Raw genomic sequence first — 22,644 nt, 5'->3', positions numbered from 1 at the left:
TAAGTGGATGGATGTCAGGAAGAAGTGAGACATATGCCAGGGACAGTAAGCTGGTATGCTGATGCCATCCACATTTCTACGACATTGTTCATGTTTTCCATTCGTTAGTTAGAATGGGAACAAACAGATCAGGCATGCCAGCTGCCCAGCAGGGCCTATAATTAGAAATGACTACCTTCTTCTACCTGTCATTGTCCTGCTTCCTATAGTACGGAACTTAACTTAAATGCAAAATGCAACTCTCCAAGCCCTAATGAGTTCTCTGATAACAGAGCAAGGATACCTATTACTTTGCAGGATACCTCTACCACTGCCCACGTAAAATCTTCTAATGACCAAGCTTTTTGGTTTTGGGGGGTGGGGGAGGGTTGAGATAGAGTCTCACTCTGTTGCCCAGACTGGAGTGCAGTGGTGTGATCTCCATTCACTGCAGCCTCAACCTCCCAGGCTCAAGTGATCCTCCTGTCTCACCTTCCCAAGTAGCTGGTACTACAGGTGTGTGCTATCACACCTGGTTACTTTTTTGTAGTTTTGGTAGAGACGTGGTTTTGCCATGTCGCCCAGGCTGATCTCAAACTCCTGAGCTCAAGTGATCTGCCTGCCTTGGCCTCCCAAAGTGCTAGGATTACAGGCATGAGCCACCAAGTCTGGCTATAGCCAAGTTTTTAAAATCAACAATGAAGTCTGTTTATTTTTTTAAGGCTTAGAAATGGAGTGTGTGAAATGTCAGAAGATAGGAAGATCAGAAGTTTAATAGTTTTTAACTTCCTTATCTTTGCATTGACTTTGTAGCGTAGAGTATAGATGCTTTGACAAGAGAGGCAAGGAGTACAAGAGGAGATCAATTCAAAGTTCTGAGCACCAGGGAGATCCAGCCCTCAGTCAGCTAGCTTGTGCATTTTCCTGGGAGCTTGGCACTTATGGTTCTCAGCCTTCCTGCTTCCCCTAGCCATGCCTATTTAGAGGGTGGACAAGGAAAATGTATGACTCAAGCCACTCCATGTGCCTACTCTCAGCATTCCTGGTGAAAGTTTAGAAAAAGAAGTTATTGGTTAAAATAAATGACTAATGGTCTGGGAATCCTGTTTATTCATATCTTCTCTGCCTGCCACGATGACAAATAATTGATCTCTAACTCTCTGGCACGTTGAGGAATCCCCAGAAAGAGCAGATATAGCAATGAAAGGAAAGGGAGGAATGTTTATTGGAGAATTACTATAATGTATATGTACTATATTCCTATAATGTATGTGTAAGATATCTTTAAAATGGTTATCTGTTTTTATTTAGCTGTGTTTCCTTGATTATCTTAGAAAGCTCTGATTAAAAACAAGCCTAATGATGCTATTTTTTGTGTTTTATTTTCCAGTTTGTATTTTTGGCATTCTGGGCCCTCTTTCTCTACAATCGAGATCTCATTTACCCCAAGGTCCTAGACACTGTCATCCCAGTGTGGCTGAATCATGCAATGGTGAGTGAGGGGAAAACTCAGTGAACACAGAACACCAATAGCCTCTGTACTGAAAACTCCAACGTGCCTTATTTATGTTTCCGAATGTCTCAATTCCCAGCATCCAATCCACCTCATCACTATTTATTTAAAGGGCATATTGAAGGTATGAAATGAACACAAGATAGTGCTATAATTACAGTGAGTCTACTGAGAACACAGGAGATGTCCAGGCGAGAGTCTGCCATGTTGCTTAGGAAGTCACTGAAAAGATACACAGTTCTGAGAGGGCAGGCCTGAAAGAGAAGCGACTTCTGCAAATACGTCATAAACTTCCGATGTATGGACGGAATCAAGCAAGCTTTAAAAAAAAGCCCACCCCAGCATCCAAAGAATATCTCATAGCTGAGCAGCAGCTACTTAAGTAACACACTTTGTCACGATTCTGCATCACAAATGGGATTAGCATTTACATATTTCTAGGAATACATTTCCATTTGGTTTTTTATTCAGGCTTGTGTTTTGGAGAGGCTAAATAGTAAACAGAGCCTGTTCTGAGATTTTTAGGTCACCGGAACCTGAATATCAGTAACAGGGACCCAGACAAGCAGGGCTGGCATGAGGTTGTCAGGTCTCGGTTGGAGGAGGAGAAGTGAATCATCCGCACAATGTGAACAAAGTAATTGTTCAAAGACCTAACTCAGCTTCTCAATACTTACAAATGTATTTCCACATCAACCAGGAGATTATAAAAAGGTCTCAGATTCTGTGAAGGTAATGCCATTTAAAAACCCAGGGGATAGCCAGGTGTGGTGGCACGCTCCTGTAATCCCAGCTACGCAGGAGGCTGAGGCAGGAGAATCGCTTGAATCTGGGAGGCGGAGGTTGCAGTGAGCCAAGATCACACCATTGCACTTCAGCCTGGGCAACAAGAGTGAAACTCTGCCTCAAAAAAAAAAAAAAAACCCAGGGGAAAGGCGCAAGGAAGTGGCACGTCAAGACTCCTCAAAAGTTCACTCACAGACTTTCTTCTACCCTCACTCTTGCCCATCTTTCCGTGGTCTTAAAACTCACAAGATGACCAACTCAGAAAAACAACTCAGTCCACTAACACTGCCCCTGCCACAAGCCCCAGTCTCCAGAAAAAACTAATTTCAGCTTAAATTTTGTGCTCAGTGAGTTATTGATGATTGACTGACTAATAGACCACAGCTCTGAACTCTTTTAGAGTTCAGGACCAGATCTACCTTACATAAGTCTGACCTCTCAGGAACCCTCCTCCTCCCAACTTTTTCTTGTCAAACTCTTCACCTTCCCAGTTTCCCATGAATGTTAATCTGAGACACTGATGTAGTGAATATTCCTTTTTTTTTTTTTTTTTTAAAGAAATGGTACTTTATATTGTACAAAGCATGTTTTTCAGCTATGGGCTCATTTAATTCACACAGCCTTCTTTAGAGAACTACTATAATCCTGATTTTTACAAATGAAAAAATAAGATAAAATAAAAGCTCAGAGAGGATAAGTGATGTGCCTGAGGCCACAGAACTCATAGGAGGCACAGCTAGGTTGGAAATCCGAGGCTAATGCACCCTTCGTTGCCTTTTGCTGCAGTAAGTCCAGAACTTGTGATTCGATCTGGTTTTGTTTCATAATTCACCAGGCAATCAAAAGGACCTCGCTTTGCTTGATCAATATAGCAAAGTGTGAATTCTTACTTAAAGAAAAAAAAAAAACGAATCCTCATCTGTATGCTGCTAAGCCAAAATTCTAAGAAAATGAAGAGATTTGAAACTGCTGGTTGAGCTAGCTGTTACTAAAATAATAAAAAAGCAGAGTCTTGTAAGTATCTTTTATGTGGGACCAAATGCACCTAGCAAACACCTTCTCAAGGTTTGTGTGCTCATCTTGTAGCTTTTTTCACAATGACTACCAACTTTAGGGTTGATGTAAAGTTGGATTTCTTTCAAATAGTTATGATAATGGTGTCCAATATTTGTGACCTTGCTAAGTAAACAGCCATATGGATTTGTGATAATATTGGAAGCAGAGAGCTGCATAACATACATCACATCCGTGAGCTAATTAGCAAGGCAGATACTGTGCAACGGAGTTGCTTAAATATTTTTGTGCCTCACAAGCTGAGGGGTGCTGTGGACCTTGCCCTTTGCCCTTTGGTCATTCAAGTAACCTGAATCCCTCAGAGAAAAGGAGCAAGGGTCAAAGGAAGTGGAACAATGGTGACAAGGAGAGAAGAGGAGGAGGAAGCTATCCTAGTCATATACAGATGTTTCTGTGTTTCTCTTAATTTGATTGAAGAAACTCTCAACAGATCCATCTCTAGGAAAAATGTAGGTATCAGCAAAACTGGCCTTAGGTGTCCCTAACACAGTCATCCCCAATCTTCCTGCCTTCTTTTGTTGTCTGCTCCAAATTAAGTGTCCTAATAACTATATCTCATCTCTGTCTTCTAGACTGTGTTCCTTGATCTGGACATTTTCTGTCCTCACTATTAAATCCTCTCGGCCTATTGCCTCAAGGAATGTTCTCTGCCAAGTTCTTAAATACTAGTGTGAACTCATGGTAGAAATGGCTGCTACTGTGTCAGTTTGTTAACATTTCCCACATTTTGCCAGTGCCTGTCCATGACAGTCCAAAGGAAGGAATACAATTCTGGGAAATCACCACTATGGCAGCCGGAGTAATGATGGGCAGTCCGGCTGGGCATTTGGTACTATGTGCCTCTGCGTGGGGCTGGCCCTGTTCCCTATACAGCTCCTTTTTCCTTGCCACAGTAGAAGAACAATTGCCTTCCGTCGCCAGCGCCATGCTGTCCTGAAAGCTTCTTTGATTTCTCAACATTCCCTGTGTTTGCTATTTTAGCCTTAGCTTTGGAATATTTTCCCCATTGCCATTTATGATGCTGCCCCAGTTGTTATGAGTAGTATCTGTCAAAGTAAGAAATACCACTCTCCCCTTGGACACAGTGTGGTTGTAGGACCTTCATGACTAATCAAGTCTTTGGACTGCTCCCAGCTCAACCCTTGCAGCTCATTGGAAACTTGTCATTGCAGCAGGACTATTCTAAGCGGATTGTGTCTCTAACAGACATTTTCCTGCCCTTGTTATGTATTCAGACTAAATAGAAACATCGGTGAGATATTTGCATCCACCGTGGACAGGGCACCTTAATTAAAGTAGATCAATCTGACTGTTTTAGCGCTAAGCAGTTCTCCAGTCTTCATAAAACAAGGGAAAGAACAGCAAAGTAGCCCTTCAGGTTTTGCCAGGAAAACATTAACTCCTCAGGTCTTATCTAAATGCCTACTAAAGATAGAATCAGAGCAGATAGATTTAAATAGCAGTAAGAGGAATCTCAGTAACTGAGAAAATTATCAGATCCTAACCCAAGGGGAGCTGGGGGACTTATTTCTCTGGAAATCAACCTAAATTGTTCGGGTTGCCCCAAAGGAGAGGTGAAATAGATCAGAGAACTCCTCAGAGCCCCTTCTATCTTTGAAAATAGTACATGATTATTGAGAATGTGTGTGCAAACTTTAACAACTGTCAAGGACTGTATGAATATAAGGTATTCTCATGTAAAACTTAAGAATTCACAGCCAAGATCCACTAGCTTATTCTCAATCCATGATCACAGAGTCTTAGAACTAAAAAAGTTTCATTCACGTTAATGGGGGTTTCAAAACAATCTGCTATTGAGAGGCAGGACTTTCCCTGGCTCTTTAAATTGGCGAAAGTCCCAAATACAGCCACCTAGTTATTTAATATGTTGTCATTTATTCACTTGAAAAAGAGCAGTTAAGTACCACTACGTGTGTGACACTATGATTGATATTTAATGAGGGTTTTGACATCTAGCAATCTTAAATCTGGTTGAGTCTAATGTACACACACGAACTTGAAATAGTGAGTTAATGCTTACACAAGGCAGTGGCATAGTAGTGTTATGAGGAGGGACATGGTTATTGCTGAAGGAAGAACATGGCCAGGAGGGGATCTGTGCCCTACGTGTCCTGGCCTGACTGTAACTCATGAGCACGGCATGGCTAGTTGGCCTGGATGGCCTTTGAGCCCTCTCCCAGGGATGTGCTGGAAAGTCAAAATGCCCAGGGAGTAAAACTTAAAATCTTCTAGTTTCTCCCTCAGTCAGAGCATGCAAGATGATATCATTAGCATTCTGACCCAATCACAGATTTTTCTCTGCCACCCATAAGCTTGGTGTGAAATTGTTGGGCTGCTAAGTGGGGGTGAGTAAGGTCAGCCACCCTTCATCCCAAGCATTGCAAGCTCCTCCCACCCTTCCTAATTCCTCACCGTCAATTCAGCCCCAGCCCTGGGCATAGGTCACCCACAGTCTGCATACCTTGGTACAACTCAGTGGTTTTCAACCTTTAGGAAAGAGGCTCCTCTGTGAACCTGAAAATATCTATAGACTGTTTTTCCAGGAAAACACAAATACCCATAAAATTTTGTGTACAATTTTAGGAGGCTCATGAGCCCTCTGAATTCCATTTATGGGCCGCTTACCTAGAACACCTGACATAACTGAACATACACTTGAAAAGAAGACCCCCAGATGATTTCCATTGCCGAGTTCAAATCAAAAAGACAAAATGAAGAATCATTCATCTGAAAATCACTCGTATGTGCTTTGGGCTGTTGTGTCCTTATGTGGGTGACGAGAAAAACATCAAATATGGTCCCTAATCTTAAGAAATTTAAAAGAGATATTACATACCTAATCTAATATGCAATATAGCTAAGATGTATAATAATAAGCAAGACATTTGATTTTAACATAAGGAAGTGCTAAAAAGTATTTATCAGATGCCTGCTATGTACCAGGCCCTATTCTAAGAACTGAAGATGCAGCAATGAACAAGGCCATCGCAAAGATCTATCCTTGTGGAGTGTACACACATCCCAGTGGGGAAGATAAGCAGTAAACACACAATAAATAAACAGGGTGAGCGAACAGAGTGGTGTGTGGGTGGGTGTGTGTGTGGAAAAAAAGCAGGTTTAATAGCATACAGGGAAATTATGGTGGCCAAGGGATGCCTCTATGATGAGCTGATACTTCAATAAAAATTTGGATAGGGTGAAGGAAATAGCCATAGGACATTCTGGCAGAAGAAAGGCTCAGGCAGCAGAACAGCAAGTTTAAAAAGCCTCCAAGGAAATACTGGCATCTCTAAAGAACAAGAGGGCCAGCACGGCTGGTTCAGAATGAGGAGGGAGGAGATGAGAGGGTGTAGCCAGGTTTCAGATTATGCCTCATGTGACTTGCAAGGAGTTTGCATTTTATTCTGAGTATGATAGAAAAAGTCACCTCTTCAGGGACACCTTCTTTGTCCCTCCCTAACATACATGTATATACTTAATAATCCATGTGGCAAAAAGAAAGAGAAAATATTTTTAGCCTAAGCCACAGGGAAGGAGTATGGATACAGACGCTTGGGAGGTGCAAGGATTGTGAATAAGGAAATCAATTGTTCCATTTAGGCATGTAAGTTTGAGACGCCTATTAGATAGTGATGTCAAGATGTGGAACAGGCAGCTGGACATACCGCTCTAGCTTGGACACGTGTAGGGTAGCTTTCTGGGATGGTGAGATACATCTGATTATCTTCATTACGCAGATGGTTTTTAAAGTTAAATTTAATAAAATCACCTAGGGAGTAGTTATGGTTAGATAAGATATTCCAGGAGACTAAGTCTTGGAATACTCCAGCCTTCAGTGGTTGGGAGGAAGGGGAGGGAGATTCAACAAAGGAGATCGTGAAGGAGGTGCCAGTGAGCTAGGAGGAAACCCAATGCACTGTCGTCTCTCGGAGCTCAGTGTAAAAATGTTTGAAGACGGAGGAAGTATTTTATGTAAGAGGACTCGAGTCAGACCCTTCCACTGGACTTGGCAATTTCGTACTCGCTGGTGACCTGTTCAAGGGCAGTTGTGAGAGTGTGTGGGGGGAGGATAGAGCCTTGGTTATGCTCTGTCCTTGTGGACTATACACACGCCCCAGTGGGGAAGATAAGCAGTAAACTCACAATAAATAAACAAGGTGAGAGAACAGAGTAGTGTGCTTGTTGCTATTACAAATTAATGCAAATTTCATAACTGAACACCGTACAAATGGGTTATCTTAACGTTTGGAAGTCAGAAGTTCAAAATGGGTTGTATGGGAGAAAATCCAGGTACTAGCAGAGTGGCATTCGTTCTGGGGTCTCTGGAGGAGACTGTTTCCTTTCTTCTTCCAGGCAGACCACTTACCTTCCTTGGCTCATAGATAGCCCTTTCCTGCTCCTTCAAAGCACATCACTCCAGCCTCTGCTTTCACCATCTTCCCATCACCTTTTTTTCTGCCTCTGCCATTTCCACCTCCCTCTTATAAAGACCCCTGGGATTACAATGGACCCATCCAGATAACTTAAGATAGCCTCTTAATCTTAAAATTCTTAATTTAATTACATCTTCAATGTCTCCTTTGTCATGCAAGGTAACATATCAACATATTCACAGGTTCCAGGGATGAGGACATAGACATCTTTGGGGACCATTATTCAGCCTCCTATGCTATAAGATAACACCATTGAATGCAAACCTAGGTCTCTGCATTGTAACCCTTTTCACCCCAGTTTTGAAAAGGCTGTCTTACACTACGTATAGCAAAAGATTCCATTTGTTCTGTTGCATAAAAGTAGCAATAAATTATTTAAACTCATGTAATAATGACCTCTATTCTAAGTATTTTCTTTTTAAAAAAGTTTTGCAGTTACCTATCAATAGAAAAAGTAAGGCACTACATATATAATTTGATAGAGATTGTATGATACAGATGCAAAGTGTGGTAAAAGTAGAAAAGGTAAAGCTCAGAATGGCTGGTCAGAGAAGGAGATATCAGATCTCAAAGGATATTGATAAGTAGTGATCAGTAGAATATTGATAAAGGTGACAGCACATTCCCAAATATTGACAGTGTCAAATTCAGGTTTTTCCAAAAGGTTCTTCTGCTCCTCCTCTTCCATTCCACTTCCCCTCTCTGCCCCTGTTCCCTCAAAGAGAATTGCTGGCTAAACGTCAGTCTTCCAAGGGGCCCAACAAAAGACACTGCTTGGCATCTCACTAGTGAACAGTAGGCCTCCCTTTGCAAATGTCACTTGATATGAGTCACTACACCAGCCCCATCTCACTCCCTGCTGGGTGAGCAGGATTGCCCTTCCTCCAAACTGCCTAAAGGAATATTGGCCTCAATTATATTCTCTGCAACACTGGCCTGGAGCATGAGCAGGGCAAGTTGATCAGAAGAAGAGAAGCAAGAGAGTAAAGGCTTTACTTACCCCAAGACGTGGGACAGCATGCTTTCTGAACTATCACACAGCAGACTAATGGACTGTGACCAGATGTTCCTTTTTGCAGCCAGAATCAATGCCCCACCTTTCCCCACCTTCTCAACCTACCAACACCACCCCGAAGTGCTTCATGTAGGGTATTAAAAAGCCACCTTTTTAAAAAAATTATTATTATTTATTTACTTATTTTATTATTATTATACTTTAAGTTTTAGGGTACATGTGCACAACGTGCAGGTTTGTTACATATGTATGCATGTGCCATGTTGGTGTGTTGCACCCATTAACTCGTCATTTAGCATTAGGTATATCTCCTAATGCTATCCCTCCCCTCTCCCCCCACCCCACAACAATCCCCCGTGTGAGATGTTCCCCTTCCTGTGTCCATGTGTTCTCATTGTTCAGTTCCCACCTATGAGTGAGAACATGCGGTGTTTGGTTTTTTGTCCTTGCGATAGTTTGCTGAGAATGATAAAAAAGCCACTTTCTTTAGAGACCATGGAGAAAACCTGGAGGCTGTGTTTCATGTAGCTACACATACAGGGATTCTCGTTTTAAAGAGTGACGCTGCATGACTCTGCATCCACTGCCAAAGCATTAACCCAACAACCAATATTCATTAAAATCTCATCATGTGCTGGGCACAGAGTGGGCACCATTTGGGCTAGCAGGGGATAAAAGACAATATTCCCATCATGAAAATAGTAAAAAGTCAAAGAACAAGCCACAAGATGCTGTCAAAGAGTACAGGATAAGGTCCAATGAATGCCATGAGCATACTTCTAAAGGGAAAGTCACTTCCTACTGCACAGATTAGAACAGATGATGAATGAGTTGGAGATTTGAGCTGGGGTTCAAAGGTTGGATAGAAAAAACAGCAAGTGATGCCCAAGTATGAGGAATAATGAGCCGAAGGAGAGAAATGTCTGAGCCCAAGGCAGGCTCAGGGCACCATGAGTAAGTAGATCAGCGTATTTGTTTCCTAGGCTGCCATAATAAAGCACCACAAACTGGGTGAGTTAAATTAACAGAAATGTATTCTCACACAGTTCTGGAGGCTAGATGTCCAAAACCAAGGTGCTGGCAGAGCCATACTCTCTCAGAAGGCTCCAGACGAGAATCTTCTACTCCATGCCTTCTTCAGCTTCTGGTGTTGCCAGCAGTCTTGGCTTGTAGACACATTACTGCTGTCTCTGCCCTGTCATCAAGTGACGTTTCCCCTGTCTGTGTGTCTGTCGTTACCTCTTCCTCCTTGCAGATATGTGCCTCTGTGCCTCCTCTCCTCTTTTATAAGGATACCAACCAGATTGGTTTAAGGTCCCCCTACTCCAGTATGACCTCATCTTAATTAATTACATTTGCATTTGTTTCCAAATAAGATAACATTCTGAGATTCCAGGAATGACATGAATTTTGAGGACACTATTCAACCTAGTACAGTTAGTTTGGCAAGAGCAAAGGTATCAAAGAGGGGAAAAGGTATCAAAGAGGGGAAAGAGACATGGGGTCAGATATTGAAGGGCATGAATGCTAAGGATTTTGTTTCTATTCTGTAGGCAAAGGAGATTGATAGAAGGTTTTGAACTTGGAATAGTCTCTACCTTCAAGTGCTCATAATTAGATTAGAGAGTAAAAGATTGGGGGGATTTAAGAGATGTTGCCATCATATAGGGTGGGTTAGCATTGGAATCACTTCCATGACTTACTAAAAAAAATCAGAAGCTCTCCCTGAATTTCAGACTCTACATTTCTTTTGTAGGGAAACACTGGAAATATACTGTATATTATTTTTCCTTTATTCTGTTTTCCAGGCAAAAGAAGATAGTACAAATATATTTCTGATACACACTTAAAACGCCCATTTTGGTTCTGTTAATACAACATTCATTGTCTTTGTAAATTGCTTGCAATCTGTGTTGGTTGTGATCTGAGTCAGTGTTAGTTGCTATCAAATAGTGAGCCCTAATTCATCTTCCCTTGTGTTGCTTCCTGGAGACATAAATGTCAGCCTAGAATCATAGAGCTGAAATGCCTCAATCTCTACAAACCGCTCACCTTACAGAAGAGGAAACTGAGGTTTGAGTAGTTTATTCAACTTTCCCAAGACCACAGAACGGATTAGTGATAGAGCTGGGTCTAGAATATGATCTGAAGTCATAAACCTGTGTTTTCTCTAACACTCATGTACTTAATACATCCCTTACTCAAGGCAAGCCCAGTCCCATAGTCAGAAAAAAATAAATTTCTTCCTCCATAATCTTTGTATAAACACATAGCCAGCATCTACTATCTGCATAGTTTTCCTTTACTCTATTCCTTAACTCACTGTTAATTAAACTTTTTTTGAGATAATTGTAGATTTACATGCAAGTGTAAGAAATCATAGAGGTCTTGTGTACTCTTTGCCCAGTTCCCCCCAGTGGTAACATCTCAATGCATTTTTTAAATGACAGTTTTCCAAGGTAGGGCATATGAAATGTCTTTAAAATCACAATCTCAACAGCAACTGTTTCACATCAAGTCACCCAACTGTGATTCCCCATCCCTTGTACCATTAAATTATTATTATTATTATATTTTGAGACACAGTCTCGCTTTGTCACCTAGGCTGGAGTGCAGTGGCATGATCTTTGCTTACTGCAGCCTCAGCCTCCCAAGCAGCTGGACTTACAGGCACATGGGCACATGCCACGCCTGGCTAATTTTTTGTGTTTTACTAGAGATGGGGTTTCACCATGTTGAATTCCTGAGCTCAAGTGACCCACCTGTCTCAGCCTCACAAAGTGTTGGGATTACAGACATGAGCCACTGGGTCCAAACCCCTTGTACCATTACATTCTAAAATCTGCTCTTGCCATATTCTAGACCAGGTCTACATGAGAAAGAGAAAACATGACTGGCAACAATGACCAGCAAATAGTATTGGGAAATAACTTCTCATGTGAGTCTAGGGAGAATAGAGACACATAAATTAAGCCAATGTGTGAATGTCTCCATGGCATCCCAAGGGAAAGGCCCTTGTTCAGAGCACTGCTGAACATGTACCAAAGCTCCCGAGCAGAAATAAAGTGGAATCATTCACCACACCCAGATATTTACTTGGATATCATTTCAGGTTTTAGCATTACAGTGTTATTGATGGGTGGTTCCTTGTTTTGAAACAACTTTCTAGCCTTTTTTAAAAAATTCATTCCACTAAATTCCTAACCTAGAGTAGGTCAGAATCTTTTCTGTCATTTACCTGGGAAACACTGAGACATTGAATGCCTTAAATGCCACAGTGAAATCAGAAGCTAAACTGGGATTAGGAAGCAGAGTTACCTGAATAACCACAATAAAGCCATTTTGCCTCTCAAGAAATCTTAAGCTAAACAGAGGACAGTCTAATAGTGAACACTTCCAGAGGACGCCGAGTCCACTGGTGGTTTTCCATAGCTAGAACCAGGCACTCACTGTGTTCGCTTTCTTCATCTCTGGATAGAAGGGACCAGGATGATGAACGCATGTCTTTTCTTTTTTTCCTTCTTTTAATCCCAATTCAAAGAACTTCCAATGTATGCTCAAGAGTAGCATATTTTTAAAATTCCATGATTCAGTGATTTCCTATTATCAACAGGCTGCTTTTTAAACAGAAGAAAACCAGTAAAAAAAAAAAATTCTAATATCTCAATCAAGGTCAAAGGTTTTTAGTGATCAAAAAACTATAGATGTCTTCTGAGAAGTTACTAGGAATTTTAGTAATTAAAATTATTCAGTGCCCTTGAGGGCTTGCTAGTGAGTCCCTCTCCTGTGTGAATCAACCAGTGCTCACTTCCATGGCAACCATGTGTAACACCCCAATGGGAAGAATGACTTGATGCTGGAGAATAACCAGGCTGGAGAAACTCATAACAGAAGATCCTAAATCTCTCTGAAATACTAAGAGCAAAAACTAAAAATCTAAGTGGAAGGAAAGAGCAAAACTCCCATGATCTCAAGACAGACATGAAAAATCCCCAAGAGCAGCCTGCCAGGCGGATGAGAGCGCCTTCTCTGCCAGGTTAGAACTGACACTCCTCTTCCTGATTAAATAGCCAGCACGGAAAAGGCCCTGTCGTGCTTCTGGTTGCTTAATAACCCCAGAGGCAGACACACTGTAGGCTGTGGAGTTCCGTCCTTGCCTTGAATAGGGAGCTGCTGACAGGTTCTCAACCAGCCCCCACGCCTTGTTCCTGGTCTCATCATCTTCTCTGCCTACTAAGAAGCCACTTATGCCTAATTGGAAATTTGAATTTGTCCAATTCCTCTGTCTTCCTCCCACCTCCAGGTCCTTGGATTACCAGCCAGTGGAATAATTCTGCAGAGCATTTCCTGGTAGTCCTCTTGATGGTGTAATTACACTTGCCCATGTATTACACGTCTGTCACATGAATCCTTAGCTCTTAGATACTTCTCATCTTGAGTTTCTGAATTTTCAGCTTTGCCCTTTATCCTTCTCTCCCAATCCAAGATCCAAGTCCGTTTATATAGAAGGTCCTTGTTTTGCCATCTCCCTCCTCAATCTCATCAACTCTTTCAACCTATCATCGGCCTACTTACTGTAGCTTCATCCCCTTTCTGTCACTCTCATGCATTTGCTGGATTTATCATTTCCTCTACAACTTTACAATGGGGTAAAGCTAAAGAAGGGTGCAGAAATGAGGACAAGAAAGAGCTCTGTCTCTAGGAAGCTCATGTATGTTAAGCCATGTGCGAGACAGGGGGACCCACCAGTATCTATTGAAGTGTGAGTAAAAGGTCTGCTCAAATTTGGGATTCTGTTGATTCTCACCCAGATCACTGATCTCAGGGATTCTACATTGAGTGCAGAGTGTACACTTGCAAACTTGTAACAGTGGCTGACAATTAAAATGGCCCCAGATGCCATCTGAGAGCACCTCGATTAACACAAAAATCTCTAGGTGTGTTGGTGCATCCTCCCTCTATCTGCTCAGAGAACCAGCAATGTAATTATGATGACATTGAAACAGAATTCAACCCTGATGATAACAGGCCTACTGATCAGGAACAGTAGGATGTGGCCATTGTTTGCAAATGCTGGTTTTGCTTTCATCTTAGGACGTGTGATTCTAAGAGACGATAATAAGATGAGATTTCCTTTTTTACCCATTTCATGCTTGGCAATGAATATTATTTTGTAGCAGTGATTGGCAGAAATAGTAAAATACTTAACCTATCTAATAGTATTTAATAAAGGTCTTTTGTCTCCAATTGGCACAGGGAGTTTAGTTTCAGGCTTATATATGGGAACATTTTAATTAATATGCATACTCTTACTGACATATTTTAAAATAATACTTCACTAACCTAATGTCAGAGTCAGAAGCTTTAAAATATCATCAGGATCACAGAAATTGTAAGTCTGGTAAAAAAAAAAGGCACTTCAGAAATATTTATTGAATATTTGACAGCTGGAAGATTGAGTTGCGTGTCCAGTGAGAATGACCGTTAGATTTAGTGGCTTTTTTTCACATGGTGACTTTTAGAGCGCAATGCATATAATCTAATCATCTTCAGGTACAGGTCATCAGGAAATGGACCATCTGGTAACTCAAATCCTATTAACAAATGCCCCTTCACATTTTTAAAATGTCTACTTGGGCTAAAAAGTTGAAAGGGATAAGCTACTAGAAATAAAGGTGTTAGAGCTTGATCCCTAAAAGTCAGATTGGTGTGAGGAGGAGCAAAATTTCTTAGCTCTATGTCCAAGTTGTAAAAATAATTGACAAGTTTGTTTTTTATTTCATGAAAAGAATTAACTACCGGAAAACCTCAACTCTGATTCCATTTCTGCCATTGCCTTGCTGTGTGGTTTCAGAAAAATTAATAAACCTCTCTTGATATTGGCTTCCTTTAAACAGGCAAAGTGTGTTTACCATCCTTAATTCTCCGCCTTGTTATCAGAAACAAATATATTACATGTGCAATATAAAGTGCTATCAGTGATACATTAACGACCCATGCAAATCGTTATTGACTTGGAATCACCATCGCCTCTTCTCCGTTCTCCACTGCATTGCAGGGGATAAACCCGGAGCCACTCACTGTTGCTAGAATCCCTTTCTCCATATGGTTCCAGGCAACAGTCAGCCAATGAGAGGCATTCTCATGAGATGTGGAGGAAGAGAAGCCATTATTCCCTAGTGGTAGTTTCAAATAGATGTGTGGGAAGATTGCAGACATGAGGTTAGCAGTGGCTTCTGGAAAAGCACCTAGGAATCACACACTTCATCCTGCAAGTAGCTGAGATCAACGGTAGCAGTTCATGAAGACTTTTGACATTTGTAGCAGCTTCCTGGTGAGCTCCCATGAATCACCCCCATCTGGTTGAAATTTCCTTTATTTTTCACTGCCCTTCCCTTTTCAACAGCTTCCTAAGCCTTGAAACCCTTCCTCCTTGGAATCCCTGGATGGGCTTCTGTTTTCCCAAGTGAACCCTGTTGATCCATGACCTTAAAATTCATGGATCAACAGCTTCCTTCTGAATCATGCCCATGATCTTTAATGTGAGGAGAAAGTTATTCATTCAAAGGAAAAAAGTCCTGAGTGATTTCGTTTCTGGCCATATAGTGAAACAGTAACATGAAAAAAAAAAAGTATTTCATAAGACACCCAAAACATTGAATAAAAATATTTCTTAAAAATCTTTTTAAAATGCTTGGCTTACCAGCAAGAAAGTAATGGAAATTCCCAAAACTAAAATAAAGCAGGATAAAAGGGACCAAGAAGAGTGAGGTAAAGGCAATATTTGAAGGGATAAACATTGATTATTTCCCAGAATGTATGCAGAAGTAATCATCAGATTTAAGAAGTGCAAAATAAATTCCATACAGGACTAAGGCTGGACTGAAACCACTCTCATCTACCTACTGTGTGACACTACAGAAACCTTAGACAAAAAAGAAGATCCAAAAATTAACCAGATTAATAGGATGGATTTCCTAAAAAGAAACTATGGTTAGATTGATAGCTGATTTCTTAATAGCAATAGCAAAGCCAGGGATGGAATAATAGCTCCAAAGTGTTGAAGGAAAAAACTGTCAACCTATTTACTCACTGAAAGTGTCTTTTACAATAGAGGCAAAATAAAGACATTTTCGGACACACTAGAGCAGATTTCCCCACCCACAAGTCTTCTCTGAAGGAGATGCTAAAGGGAATACTCTAGAAAGAAGAAATAGGATCTCAGAATGGAGGTTTGGATACTATAAGCAATGGAAAAGAATTTGTCCAACATGTAGTGATTAAAAACACAAAAAATCCCCCAAAATGAGCTAAAATGCTGAGCAAAAATAGAGTGTAAACCGAGAGGGGGTGATTGGAATAGAGGTATTCTGAGGTCCCATTGGACTGTTGGGGGGTGAGGGGCTACAGATAGTGACCTATGTCAGCCATGACCAGGTTAAATAAGCATGGTATAATTTCTAAAATAACCACTCTCATAATACACATGGAGGGCATGACCTCCATGTCAGTAGAAAAGGAAATATTGACTAGAAAAAATATTAATGGGAATTTGAATCCATGGTAAGAAACTATCCTGACATATAGGAATACATTGGAAGTGGTAAGGGGTAGATTAGAACCAATTCATATGGGAGACAACATAGTGAAAAGGCCTTTTGTGCAAGCTTATGTTCCTTCCCTGCTGGAAGCATCTCCACTGTTCTTAAAGGCACAGATTTCTACACTATGCAACTAATCACTAATTCCAGTGAATAATGTAGTCAGAGCCAGGAGCAGTGGTTCACGCCTGTAATCCCAACACTTTGGGAGGCTGAGATGGGTGGATTGCCTGAGCCCAGAAGTTCGAGACCAGCCTGGGCAACATGGCGAAACCCCATCTCTACAAAAAATACAAAAATTAGCCAGGTGTGTTGATGCATGCCTGTAGTCTCAGCTACTTGAGAGCTTGAGGCAGGAGAATCGTTTGAGCCTGGGAGGCAGAGGTTGTAATGAGCCAAGATTGTGCCATTGCACTCCAGCCTGGGCGATTAAGCAAGGTTCTTATCTCAAAGTAAAATAAATAGATAAAATAACATAGTCAGATTGGGGAGGATCATGTGCAGGAGGTCAGAGTACATTTCAGAGGAAAATGCAAAGTTTCGAAAATACTCATTTTAAAGGGACAGGCATCAGCAAAGAAAGAGAACTAGTGATTAAAGAATTCATTTTGTTCATCCCTTTATTAGGGACAGGCTGCTATGTAATAATGCTAAATTGTGATTATAGATGATGTTGCTGGAGTGTTGTCCTTTCGAGGCCCGTAGGGTTTCTGGCAATTAAGAAAAGGCTCTTGATCATAACGTGATTGCTTGAGGTGTTCAAATTGCCTGCCTTTCAGGATAGGCAATGTAACAATTAAGGATGAGTTGGTATTTGTTTCCTGGTGCATGCTGTTTATTTAGTTTGCATATTAAGTCTCAGGATTGGGTTTTAATGCACCCAGGATTGCCTGACTGACTTGGCTGTTAGTGTCAGCATGGAAGTTATGCACACAAGCCTACAGAACTACCTGGGCCTCCTCAGGAGGGGAGAGGTGAAATGCAAGTCCTATCTGTTAATTGGGATTTTCCGCCATTCAGGGATTTCACCAGAAACCAAACTCTCAGGTCTGCCCCAGGTCTGCCCCAGGCCTGCATTGGCTGCCTAATGCCCCAAGGTGTAAATTCTTCCAACATAGTGGCTGTTTTTTAATTTTTCCCCGATTTCCCAACCTCTTTAATTCTTGTGAATCATATTGGGGCCTTTTGTCCCTTTGGCCTTACTGGAAGCAGAATGGCACCTGCTGCTTGAGCAATTTTCTGAGTCCTGTTCTCTGGCCTCCAGTCTTTGGAACTGGCTGCTCTATAAGATGAAAGTAAAGATGTGGAAAGACAACCCTTCTTCCTACCACCCGAAGCAGAGGCGAACCTCAAGTCATAGCTTCATTTTCCTGAGCCCTGTACTGTTTCTTACAAAGATTTTCAGAGGTGGGAGAAGGGCTGGCTAATTGGGAGTTCCTTTGGGGCAGACGCTGTCACTCAAGCACACAAGTGTGCTTCTTGGAATGGAACATAACCCAAGAGTGTTGCCCTCAGACCTGTACTTAGGATCTATTCTTATTCTGCTCATTCATCATATTCTAGTCACCAATTACCTCCATGTTACCAAATTCCGGGCACCTGTTTTTGCCCCCATCTTCCTCACCTCTCAGCAGCACTGGGCACCTCTCTCTTGTTGAAACTGCTTCCTTAACCCTTTGATGCCACACTCCCTTGTTCTTCTCCTACCTCAGTTTCCACTTGCATCCCCCACTTGCCCTCTAAAGGATGGTGTTCTTCCAGGCTTCCCATGGGACCTCTGCTTTGCTAATGCCCTTTCCCCAGTAACTGGCATCCATTCATTCCCATGGCTTTTGTTCTCTGCATGTGCTAAGTGTCTAACTCAGGTCTCCCTTGAGTTCCAGATTTGCATAGCTAGCTGCTACCTGACCTTGCTACTGTATACATCAGTAGGTATCTCACAGGTATCTCTGAATCAACATGTACAGAGCTGAATATGTTATATTCTCACTGAATATATTGTATTATTTTATAATATCTCACTGAATATACTATATTCTCATCTGTTCTGAGCATCTCCATCTCAGGAAATGGAACCATCATCCTCTTAATTGCCCAAGACAGAAACCAGCATTGACCCTGCCACCTCCCTTCACTCTATCCATTCCATTAGCTACTCTCATCCATTCTACCTCCAAAATAGGTAGCAAATCTGTTCACTTTCTAGTCCCACTGCCAACACCCTCGTGGCCACATTTATTTCTCACCTAAATACAACATCTCCAAACTGGTCCTGCAGCTTTCATTTTCAGGCCTCTACAGACCATGGCAAAATCGATTGCAAAATGTTATTTCCCTTTTTAGTACTCAGCAGTGGCTTCCCGCTTCACTTAGAATAAACCTGAACTCCTTCCTATGGCCAACAAAACCTGATAAACCTGGGCCCTGCTTAATGCTGCAGACACAGATTGAGCTTCTCTCCCTCTGGCACTCCATGTTCCAGCCATTCCAGGCTTTACTGTGCCCTGCAGCTCTTGAAGTTGGTTCTCCTACCAAGACCTTTGCGCATACTGCACCCTTGCCCAAGATGCTCCCCATCTGCTCTCCCATGGCTCACCTGTAGCTTTTAGAACACATCTTAGACATGGTCTTCTCAGAATGGCTTTCCCTGACTGCCTTCCATGAAGTATGTTCCTCCACTTGTGTTCTGGTACCTAGATTCCTGTTTGTTTTCCTTCATAGCATGTATTGTGATTGGTATCTGTTTCCCTACTTGCTCATAGGAAATCTTGCCCATCGACTGCAAGGTCTGCAAGGCCAGGAACCACATCTGTCCACCTTCCGATCCTTAGCACCGCACACAATGCCTGGCATGTGGTAGCACTTAATGATTATGGCATGAGAGAATGAATGAAGACTTCATCTCTTACTTCAGTAGTTTCTCTATGACCTTGACTGACCCCAGAGTTCTTCTTCCTTTGGGGTGGAGTGGGGTGTGCTGGGGCCAAGAAGCATTAGAGGCAGAGGGAAAGCCTTTAGCAACCCACAGTGTCAGCATCTGTAGCTGACACTGTATATTTGGAAACTTTGGGGTGTTCTTTTATACAGAAAGTTATAAATGAGGACACTGCTAGGAAGCTTACCGGTGCCTTGAAATATCCATAGGGCTTTTGGTTGTTATATCTGAGACATGTGGTCTAATCATGACTGACTTACGTTCAAAGAGATGCATAGAGTCCTAATTACATATATTTTGCTTGAGGAGAAACAGTGTCTGTTCTGATTGGTGCGGTAGCTAACAGCATATACTCTCCAGCAGAAAGTTTTCTAGGCTGATACTTTCCTCTGTACATCCACCGTGGTCAGATGTTAATTAGGTAACTGTGTATTCGTGTCTCCAGAGAATTAGTGAATCAAAGAGAAAAGGAGGCAGAGTCTGAAATTAAGCAGACAAATAAGGACACGATCATGGCGGTAACCAGATGAAAGAGAGGCCATCGGGGAAGAGGAGAAACAGTTGAAGAAAGAAACAGCCCCTTTCTATCTCTGTGAAAGCCTGTGATAGGTCAGTTTCCCTCCTCATCACTATTGCTGGGCTGCTGCTGGCCGTGGGAGACATACTTGATGCTATCCAATCAGGGGTTCCTGTTGATGGGCAAAGAAGCTAGGAATGAGGTTCATTCACTGTGCATGTGAAAAGTAAATCCATGCCTGTGGAACTCCACAAATAGAAACATAACAAGTTTTTTCGTGGCTGCTATGAAACTTGGAGTTTTAACAGTCCAATAGCAATCAAGTTTCTTCTTATGTTGAGGGCAGAATAAAAAGAGAAGCCTCATAAAAGCAGAGGAGATTTCAGCATTTCTCTTCCTTTTATTAGAAACTAATTTACCCATGAAAATTCAGCTTGAAAGCTAAAGTGCCCTACACAAACAAACAAAACAAACCCTTGTGCTTTTTGTGTCTTCTGAATTTGGAAACCAAAAAGTGCATGATCATTTCAGAGGGGTATTCTGGAGAACTCGCCTGGTACAAATTGGTTATGAATAAAAGCATGTGTGTGTCTTCAGCATCTCCCTCTAAACACAACTAGGAACTCCTAAAAGCCACGTTGTATTATTCTGTGGTGAGAAGGAATTTTGTGACCTTTGAAGAAATTTTGTTTCAGTTTTTTCTGAGAAGACCATGATAAGGAAGTGAGCCACATTTCTTGGCCACGGGAAGTTTGTCTCAATGCCCCAGGCTTGCGTTCTCAGGAGTGTAGCGGGTTCTAAGCAAGTGGGCTTCTTGCCAACTGGTCCTGCGTTGCAGGTGCCCAAATTTTACACTTACAAACTTGTTAAGATTCCCAGCCAACCTCGGGGTTGTGGAACTGACGGAAGTGGCCTCTGGGGAGCATCTCTATGCTGACCTTCCCTCAGTGTTCAGGCTCCTGGCTCCACATCCAAGAATCCGCTGAGCAGGAGGTTGAGCCCTAAAGGTCCCAGACACTCAACAAGAAATGGAGGACTTAGCCTGGAAGGAAGGACAGGCTCATTGGAAACACAAGGGGCAAGCACCTGGCCTGCATGATTACCAACAGCCTTCTTGTCTGGAAACCCAGTAGATTTGGTGCTCATGCTTGATTACCGCTCCACAACATTGGACACATCTCTCCTGAAATAGTTCTTTCCCTCTTTTCCTTACCTCTGGACTTTCTGACCACTCCTGTGTTGCCTATCTCTTAAGTCAAGGATTCTCAACCAGGATGGATTGTGCCCTGCAGGGGACATTTGGCAATGTCTAGAGACAGCTTTAATTGTCACAACTTTGGGGGGTGCGGAAGGCTTGCTACTAGGCAGAAGCCAAGGATGCTGCTTAACATCCTACAATGTGCAGGCCAGCCTGCCCCCCACCACAAAGACTTATGGATTCTAAAACGTCAACAGTACAGAGGTTTAGAAACCCTGACTCAACTGGTGTGTCTCCACAGTGCTTTCTCCTATATGCTTTATTCTTCCTCCAACTCATATACTCTTTGGGTTATCTCATCTATTACCACTTAATACAGTGATGCCCATACTCTGATGGCTCCCAAACCTCTGTCTCCAGCTGGATTTCTCCTCTGAGTGTCAAACTCATAAATTTACTATGCTACTGGACATCTTTAGCTTGATAGCCTATAGATGGCCTTCTGCTTTTGTTTCGTTTTGCTCTTGGATTCTCAGCAAGAAAAAAAAAAAGTTCATGGACAGGCAGGGCGGCTCACGCCTGTAATCCCAGCACTTTCGGAGGCCAAGGCAGGCAGATCACTTGAGATCAGGAGTTCGAGATCAGCCTGGCCAACATGGTGAAACCCCATCTCTACTAAAAATACAAAAATTAGCCAGGTGCAATGGCACACGCCTGTAATCCCAGCTACTTGGGAGGCTGAGGCAGGAGAATCGCTTGAACCCAGGCAGCAGAGGTTGCAGTGAGCCGAGATCATGTCACTGCACTCCAGCCTGGGTGACAGAGCGAGACTCTGTCTCAAAAAAAACAAAACAGAAAAAAAATGTTCATAATTGAAAAAGTAACCTCTCACATGTAGTTATATGTTTTTAATAATAGGGAATTAAAATTAACTTTTATTTTGAAATAACAAAACACAATTTAATGGCACATTCTGAGATTGTTAGATACAGCTTGGGAATGTCACAAAAGCTGTTGAAGGGAAATCCTTGAGTCTTTTAGGATAGGAAGATTTTGCCATAACTCATTCTTTGATTTAAACAAGGACTTGTGGTCTTTCATTGTGGACTCCAAAGGCTTGATGCGGTGCTGCCTACTGTTGTCTAACATTTTCAGAGCCTCCTCTACATAATGCTTTAGGACTAGCCTAGTCCTAGATTGACACTGTAGGGTTACAATAGATATAAGTTAAAATTTATTAATGTTTTTTGAGTTCAAAGACCATATCTTATATACCTTTCAGTTACCTAGAACGCTGAAGCAGAACTGCTTCTCAAGAGATATTTGATGGGTATTGAATGAAGGCATTTCCTAGGAAAACAACTTCTTGTCTTTTACCTTTAGGCCCTACTCTTAGCCATTCCCTTCTCCACTGGCAAGAGGTACACAGGTACACACACACATACACACACACACACACACACACACAGAGAGAGAGAGAGATTGAATAACCCTAAATCAACTGATTATGTGCATCTAGAAAAATCACCAATGAATAGATGCCATTCTCACAAAACAGCCTGCACATCCCTT

General features: G+C 41.9%; 1 protein-coding gene across 3 annotated transcripts in view; it reads left to right on the top strand.

The window, feature by feature from the left end:
* The window catches only part of ADTRP (androgen dependent TFPI regulating protein), a 72,155-nt gene that overhangs the window by 18,837 nt on the left and 30,674 nt on the right, over window positions 1-22,644 (top strand). For all 3 annotated transcript variants that reach the window (XM_032140397.2, XM_058432347.1, XM_058432346.1), the window contains one exon: window positions 1,370-1,471. In XM_032140397.2, the coding sequence (XP_031996288.1) occupies window positions 1,370-1,471 (102 nt within the window). The remainder of the gene's footprint in view (window positions 1-1,369; window positions 1,472-22,644) is intronic.

The sequence above is a fragment of the Hylobates moloch genome, unplaced genomic scaffold, assembly GCF_009828535.3.
Source record: "Hylobates moloch isolate HMO894 unplaced genomic scaffold, HMol_V3 SCAFFOLD_20, whole genome shotgun sequence".
Lineage (NCBI taxonomy): Eukaryota > Metazoa > Chordata > Mammalia > Primates > Hylobatidae > Hylobates > Hylobates moloch.
The sequence above is the reverse complement of the archived record's forward strand: the minus strand, read 5'-3'. Positions and strand labels throughout refer to the sequence as shown.